This window comes from Protopterus annectens, chromosome 3.part1, assembly GCF_019279795.1.
Source record: "Protopterus annectens isolate FY-2018-M chromosome 3.part1, PAN1.0, whole genome shotgun sequence".
Lineage (NCBI taxonomy): Eukaryota > Metazoa > Chordata > Ceratodontiformes > Protopteridae > Protopterus > Protopterus annectens.
In genome coordinates, this window is record NC_056732.1 from 1,853,314,427 (window position 1) to 1,853,323,621 (window position 9,195).

The window sequence follows — 9,195 nt, forward strand, 5'->3', positions numbered from 1 at the left end:
TAATGTCTCAAATTAATAGTATTAATATTTTAAAAGTGTCCCTGGCTGCTTGTGATTTCTGGATTTTTCCCTGATTCTTTTGAAATGTGTCCCTGATTCATTGTGAGATATGTGCACCATAATAACAAAGTTCATGGTTATACCTTTGTCTGCATTTTAAATACTGAACTCAGAAGGTTAGTGGCTTCTTCTGTTGTGTGTGTTGTAGTTTGATGTATTGAGGATCAAACACGGCACCATGTGTTACAGTCTGTAGAAATACACATATAAGCAGAAAGCAGGAAAGTAGAAATGTACAGAAGGTATCCAGAACTTTCTCTTCTCATAGAAACATATTTATACAATAAAGTTATCCTGGCAGTGGGAGGTTAAAGCTGGATGTGCCAACCTATCTCATTAAATATTTATACAAACTCCTACTTTATGTTATTTTCTCACCAAATTAGCTAATGAATATTAATCAGATTGGAAGCTCTGTGTAGGGATACATTTCTCAGACACACAGGAAGTATTAACTTGTAAAAAGTTGAGACAACTTTGGCTCTTGAGCACAGAATTATTTAGATTTTTTAGATTTTTTTTGTGATTATCACTCATCTGATAAACCTTACAGTCAGCAGTTTCGTGATTTCCTGAACAGTGTGATTCATCATGAAGCTGGAGGTAAGATCTGATCCAGTTAGAAAATCTTCTTTCTGTATCAGCTAACCTTTGTTGTTTAGATCTGAGGCAGCAGGCCGTGTGTTTGTGAATGGTGTAGTTTGTGCAGCTGGGTCAGTATAAAACTATAATAAAGACTTTCTGCAGAAAGCAGCAGACGAAATTTGTTCAGGAATATTAATTTTCCATTTTGTTCTGAGAAAAATAGCATCAAATCACAAATCTGAACTTAGTTTTGGTAAAACACAAGATTTTCATGCAAGTTGGGATTTTATGTAACAACACTCATTAATAGCAACCTGTGTTTATTCTTCCGGACCTAAAATGTTAAGGGCAGCGTGTTAATGTGGTTCTGAGCTAGCAGTTTGTGCTGGTGGGGAAAGAAGTAGGATTTTAAATGTGGAGGGAATTATTGCACAGTACACTGAGAGATTTGGTGGAAGCGGACGTGTCATGCACTTTAACTCATTTACTCTGGAGCAGCTCAGAAAAAGCTGCCTGCTTAATTCCACAATAGGAACAACAGTGCAGCCTGAGCTCATTTTCAGAAAATCCATTTCTAATACCATACAGAAAACAAATGTTCATAACTCTTTAACTATAAGAGCTAGACTAAAAATGTAAATATGAAAGTTATTCAGCAGACACTGACTTTTCTAACAGTGTAAATGTTGATAGCACATATTAAAGTCATTATTAAATATTTGGCAAGAAATGCTGATATTGTGCATATTTTTTACCTTTTTTGGAAAAGCAAAGCACAATATTCTGGTCAATGTACCATGTAGGCCCATACAATTTGTATTTAATTTGTTTGTGTGAATGTCAGCTTTAAAATGATACCTTAACCATTACTGTGTGATGCTCCTTTATGGAGATATTCACAGAAATATTATTAATATAATATTTCTCATAATTGATAAATAAACAAAGTATAATATCTGGTGTGCCTTTCATTCTATTTTTCGTCATTTTGCTGTTGTGTGGAGGCACTTCATCCCTACAGTGTATTCTCTTTTGGAAAGTATAATATCTCATCACTTGTAACAGACAGAGGGAACATATCAGTGTAGAAGTTGTGCGTCTCAATGTCAGCTTCAAAATGATGTATAATTTGTGTCATCACTATGCTTCCTTGCAAATATATGGGCATAATAATGAGAAGTACAATTATCGATATCCCTATCCTCGAAGACATTCTCCAATGGGCATCTAGTAAAGTTAACTATGAAACATACATCTTAGGTGATGTAAATACTGACTGGAACAAAATTAACTCTCTCTCTCTCCTTCCCAAGCCGTCAACCTTTACAACTTCACTCAAACAATACACCAAATAACCCGACCCAACAAAACTAACCCCCCTGGATCCTCTATTGACTGGATCCTAGTCTCCAATCCAAATAAAATCACCAATTCTGGAACAATTCCAAATAGTATTAGTGACCACCTCCCAGCCTTTATTCATCGCGCTACCAACTCTTCTCCTCACCAACACCAGTACATCCTAACTCGTAATCTTAGTAACTTTAACCCTACAACCTTCTCAAACCTTTTCAAACAAATGAACTGGCAAGACCTTAAAACTCTCCCTCTTGATGCTGCTATCGACCACTTCAACTCTGTTTTCTTAGATACACTTAACTCTCTTGCCCCTATCAGAAATAAAAGGGTAAAAATAAATACTGCTCCTTGGCTATCTAAACTTACTAAACAAATTATGCATTAAAGGGACAAACTATGGAAGCTATTCCAAAACAATAAACTTCCCAACACCTTGCTCCAATATAAGCAACTACGTAACCAAGTAAAACAACTAATTAGCAAGGACAAAAAAATCCTATTACACCAACCTCCAGTCTAACAATAACAACAACCCCAAGAAATTCTGGAATTCAATAAACTCTCTACTTAATCCTGGCTCCAAAAATAATCCCTGCCCTGACCCAAGTAAATCTGACCTAGAACTATGCTCAAAATTTAACTCTTTCTTCATACAAACAATAGCTGACGTAACCAAGACCTTCCCTAGCAATGACCCATCTATTTCCCTATCTTCCCCCACCAATTTCTCCAATAACCCTCCCCTCAGGTTCGAGCTCAAACCTGTCTCAACTAACTTTATAAAAAGACTTCTGTCTAAACTTAAACCCTGCTCTAATGCCCCTGACAACATTCCCTCCACTTTCCTAAAATGTGCCGCAGATGGGATATCACTCCCAATCAGCATCCTTATTAATAGATCTATTAATGAATCTTACGTCCCCAAACTATGGCGTTCAGCTTACATCCTTCCTCTTCACAAAGGAGGCAAGAACACCAGCATCACAAATTTTCACCCTATTGCTCTACTCTCACCAATCTCTAAAATCTTAGAAAAGTGTATCCACTTCCAACTTATGCCTTTTCTAACCTAAAACCATCTTCTTACACCAACTTAACATGGCTTTCGCTCTGGCCATAGTACTACTACTGCTCTACTTTCCTTCTTAGAAACTATCAATAAAGCCCGAGATTCAGGTCGCCTGATCTCTACTGTTTTGCTTGATCTCTCAAAAGCTTTCGATACCGTTTCCCATAAACACCTTCTCCTTCATCTATCAAACCTGCATCTCTCAGCTAACTCTCTATCCTGGTTCTCTAGCTACTTATCAGATAGGTCTCAGGCAGTCAAATGGAAAAACTCCATCTCCTCCTTCCTTCCTACACCAACAGGTGTACCACAGGGATCCATCCTTGGACCCATGCTTTTTAATATTTTTATTAATAACTTTCACACAGCTATCCCAATACCAAATTTATTCAATACGCAGACGATTCAACCTTAGTCTGCTCTGCCTCAAACATCACTGAACTGCTTCTCAAAACCCAAGCTGCCTTCTCAACCACTGAAAACTGGATGAGCCAAAACCACCTCTCCCTTAACGCTAACAAATCCAAAATTCTCCTCTTCTCCCCCAGAAAGTCTTACTCCTATAACAAAGACACTTTCAAAGTCCATAGTAACTCCAACTCCACTACTGAAGTGGTTCCCTCTGCCAAACCTCTCGGTGTTATAGTCGATGAATTCCTAAAGTTCGACATACACATTCAACAAAATATTAAGAAAACCCACCAAAAACTAGGCATGCTATATAGGAATAATCGCTTTCTCTCTCACTCCACCAGGCACACTTTGGCCACTACCTATCTTTTGCCCTCATTATTATATGTTGCTCCTCTCATAACCAACTTGTCATCCTCTATCACCTCCAAACTAGAAAGCTGCTACAATAAAATATATAAATTTGCCTCCAATTGTAAAACTTCCACCCATCATTGCCTTTCCATTCAATCCTTAAATTGGCTTGAACTACCAAACTACCTAAACTATCTGCAGCTCACCACAGTGCACAACCTTATATTTCAGCCATCTAACTGTCCTGCCCTATCTAACATCCTTCCACCCTACATCCCCAATAAAACTCTCAGATCCGAACATCAAAACCTGATTGCTATCAATAAACCTAAAAGTCCAGCTGGCCAACTTCTCTTCTCCTTCACTATTGGCAAGACTTGGAACTCTCTCCCTTCCTCTTTAAGAACAATATCAAACTCTGAAAATTTCAAAACTCAGCTTTTCAAACATCTGTCCACTAAGTGGAAATGCTCCTGTCTACACCCTACCTAAAACTATACAAGAATACACTGATATCCTACCTAGAATGTAAAAAGGTGAGGCAGTGCATATAGTCTACCCCACCTAAAAATTATCCAAGAACACATTGATATCCCATTTGGAATGTACCCTTGCTTTCAAAATGTCCTATACTGTATATAGATTTTCTTAACTCTCTTCTCTATGTGCTTGTATAATGCATTTTCTCAAATTACTATATAAAAATAGCTTTATAAATGTATAGCCTTTTTAGAATGTGCTTATATAATGCATTTCCTCAAATTACTTTATAAGGACAGCTTTATAATTGTATAACCTTTTTAGAATAACCTTAGTGAAGTTGTATTTGACTATTTTGTAATAATGAATGTTCCTATTGTACAAACTGGTCACCTCAATGTATCACTTATATTTTTTCATATTTTGTAATTTGTATTTGTATTTTTGGAGCTTTTCTCCCCGGGCCTCCACTGAAAACGGGTCCCCAGGGCCCAGTGGACCTCCCCGGTAATCAAACTGGAAATAAATAAAAGTACTGGAAATGTATAATTTTCATAATCCTACAAAACTAAACAAACTGATAACCGTACATGAGTACATTGCACAGACACATTTCTTTTACCATGTTGTAAAGAGTAACACTGTCTTCAAAACGAGGTATTACTTGGCATACTGACATGCTCCCTTGCAAAGATATTTACCAAAATATGAAAAAAAAATCATAATTTCCATAACCATAAGTCTGAAACAAACTTTGATATTTGTACATGTGTACAACATAAAGGCACAGTTCTGTTACCATTTTGGAACTATGAATACTCTGTTCAAAATTAGGTATTACTTAGCACATTCAGATGCTCCCTTGCAAAGTTATTTACCAAAATATGAAAAAAAAATCATAATTTCCATAACCTAAGTCTGAAACAAACTTTGATATCTGTAAATGTGTACAACATACAGGCACAGTTCTTTTACCATGCTGAAACTATCAATATGGTCTTCAAAATGAGGTATTACTGAGCACGTTCAGATGCTCTGTTGCAAAGTTATTTACCAAAACATGAAAAAATCATAATTTCCATAACCTGAGTCCTAACAAAACTGATATCTATAGATGTGTACAGCATCCAGTTGTTTTACCATGTAGACACATATGATTGTAAATATATACATTCTTTTTGTAGCCAACATACTGCTGAATGGGTACATGTAAAGAGAAAAAGCAAGGTAAAGACCGCCACTCCACTAATGAACCCAGGACAGGCATGGGACTTCAGTGGCAGGCAAGGCCATCTGATCTGTCTGATAGCTGTGCTGGCTACCCACTCAGACAGCTGATACCACTGCAGTCTCACGACATCCTTCAGTGTCAGCAGTCTGCCTTACCTATGCCTTTTCTCTTTACATGTGTCCATTCAGCAGTGGACCTAAGGGATCAAGTTCTGTATTACTAAGCTCTTCCTGTCATCTAAACTCTACACATGCCTGATAAAAGCAAAATAAAAAAAGAAGTATTGCAGGATGGTCACTGACAGATTAGATTGTACGTGGTAGCATTCTCTTGAAACAGTTCTTTCTCAGCATCTTCACCAGCTCCTTACCACAGTTATTTGCCAAACTCAGAAAAATAAATTTTACAGAACACATTTCATAATAGAGTTTTACTTACCATACTGGTCCTACTTGGTCATGGGTCTTTTCCATTCTTCTCACAAGCTGCTTGCTACCAATCCTGCATAGCTCTCCTCACACCATTGTGGAAGTCAGTCAAGAACAACGCAATGCCCTCCTCAGTTAGGTGAACGCCATCCTTTCTGAACAGGTGAACATCTTCTGCAGTGATGCTGTCATGGCAGATTGTAGATCCACCAACCCTGTGCATCAAGCCATGCATGAACCCATTCTGTAAATGTCTGGCCTTGTGAGCTGCCCATCGACTGTTTTCTGTTTTCCATATCTGTCGAGGAACTATATCAGACCACACAAAATGACAATGTGGCCACCACAATGGCAGGTGTTCAAAATTGCTGTGATTTCAAACCATAGCGTTCCGAGTGGTTGACTGAGGACATCATTCCCTCCAATGTGCAGCACAAGAATGTTGGGCTCAGGGTAGATGGAACACTTCCCTTCTAACAACTGCAGTACTCCGCTCCAATGCATACCTCTTCTTGAAATCCAGTATACCTTCACACTGGATGTGGGGAAGCTCAAGTTGTACTGGTTTTCAGTTTTGGAGGCATGGCTGGCAGCCCAGTGAATGTAGGAATGGCCACATACCCACAGTCTCACTTGTCGTTCTTCTGATCGTGAAGCCATGTCAGTGTCAGAAGGTGGACAAACCTGCACAGGAAACAAAATGCAAACAGATTACTACTGATGTTTGACAGATGTATTGTAATACTACATATATATGTATATGATATGCATTACCTGGTAAGCCCATCCAAATCTTCCATCCTAGCCACAGGGGCAGTATTCTTTGCATTAGGTATATATCTACTACACACACACACGCACACACACAGGTTTTGCATTAGCATGTTCTAATACATGTTAGTGTGGAGTGCAGAGGCATTCATTATCATTCTTATCATTATAATTCAGTCAGAATAGTATAACACTTGGATGTCACTAAGCCCTTCCTCCTACCACCTCATTTCCACCCATGACTGACTGACCATTTCCACCCATGACTGAGTGGTACACAAATGAATTATTTCCCCTACCAGCATCTTTATTACTACATGTTATACACATGTCCCTAAATGAAACATTCACCCAAATGATCCCTTCAGGAAAATGTTGAGATTCATACAATCACCAAAATTATATACATATATATATATATATATATATATATATATACGTATGACCAATGCATATATGTGCAACTACATTATGTACATGCATATATATCCATATACACACATATGCAAAAAAAAAAAAAAATATATATATATATATGGGTTCCATACACTAGATTGAATTTTCACTAATTCGAAATAGTGCATGGAATGCACACTGCAGCGAAAGTGCAATTAACTAAAAGTGCAATTATGCGAAGTTCAGTACAACGAATGGGTGTTGTACTGAACTTTCATGCAGTACTCACAGACTTTACGGTTAGGGCACGAGTCATAGTAAGGGGATAGCCCTATGGGCTATCCCCTTACCATGACCCGTGCCCTAACCCTAAGGTCCGTGATGACTGCAGCGCAGTGAAGGACATAGCAATGTCCTCCACTATGGTGCGATAATTACGGACCTTAGGGTTAGGGCATGGGTTAGGGTAAGGGTATAGCTTTACTAACTATCCCCTTACCCTAACCTGTGCCCTAACCCTATGGTCCATGACTATCGCACCATAGTGGAGGACATAGCTTGTTTTTTATGTCCTCCACTGTGCTGCTGTGTTTTCGTTAAAGTGAACTTTCACAGAAGTGAGGCTCCTATTACAAGTTTGACGTAGTGAACTTTTGTTCTTGTAATAGGAATCCATATATATATATATATATATATATATATATATATATATATATATATATATATATTGGTGGTGCTGCGGTAGCATTGGGATTGCTTGCAATGACTCCAAGCAGAGAAAAAAAACAGAACCTGGCTTGTGCATTCATCAAAGTGATAATGACTTCTACTTATGTGAATAACAGCGACAGCAGCGGAGACTTTTCCCAGAAAAGTGATAATGACTCACTGCTACATTGTAACTGCACACATGTGATAATGACTCACTGCTACATTGTAACTGCACACATGTGATAATGACTAACTGCTACATTGTAACTGCACACATGTGATAATGACTAACTGCTACATTGTAACTGCACACATGTGATAATGACTAACTGCTACATTGTAACTGCACACATGTGATAATGACTAACTGCTACATTGTAACTGCACACATGTGATAATGATTAACTGCTACATTGTAACTGCACACATGTGATAATGACTAACTGCTACATTGTAACTGCACACATGTGATAATGACTCAGTGCTACATTGTAACTGCACATGTGATAATGACTCACTGCTATATTGTAACTGCACAGATTGCTAAAGTGATAATGACCTTCCTTTCATTACTGCAAAGGCTCTGCATGCTGAGACACAGGAGATAATTGCTGCACATAACTTGTTGAGTAGGCATTCATTATATTACCTAGTGCAGGTGTTATGTAACGCTGACTCAATATCATCAGTAAGGAGAAGACCTGAGTCATTCAGTCAACTAGTATAACACATAGATATTACTGAGGCCTTCCTCCCACCTAAATTCCACACATGACTGACAAAGCCAGGAGAAATGCATTAAAAATATGGTAGCTCCATGCTGTCAGTAGTCACCCAGTGATAACCTTTATCTCACTCAGGCAGTATAATCACAAACAGAACAATACAAGCAGAAGTGATGTTGCCCAAAGTAATTTGCAGCCTGACTTTCTATATGTCCCCACTAAACCCTCTAGTTGTTTGCATTCTGTATGCACAGGCACCAAAATGACACAAATTGGACCAGCAGTCACTTCAGCAGTGAGACCATGTATGCACAAGCACTTCCCTGATACACAATTAATTATTTCCCCAAGCAACATCCTCATAATTATGTCCAGGTATACACACACCCAAAATGAAACATTTTCACAAACAAGCCTTCAGTAATATTTCCTAGTATGTGCTACCACCAGCATGAACACTTCACCCAAGCAACCCCTTCAGTAGAATGTTGCAGTATGTACAATGTCCAAAATTAAACGCTTCCCCAAATGAAATGTCTGTAAGATTTGCTAGTATTACACCACCAAAATGAAGCATTCACCCATGTGAGCCCCTCAATGGAATGTGTGCACAGG

General features: G+C 38.2%; 1 protein-coding gene across 1 annotated transcript in view; it reads left to right on the forward strand.

The window, feature by feature from the left end:
• The first annotated feature begins 536 nt into the window (after positions 1–536).
• The window catches only part of LOC122797927 (zinc finger protein 883-like), a 194,648-nt gene continuing 185,989 nt past the window's right edge, over positions 537–9,195 (forward strand). The window contains exon 1 of the mRNA XM_044066446.1: positions 537–663. Within this exon, the coding sequence (XP_043922381.1) occupies positions 652–663 (12 nt within the window). The 5' untranslated portion in view covers positions 537–651. The remainder of the gene's footprint in view (positions 664–9,195) is intronic.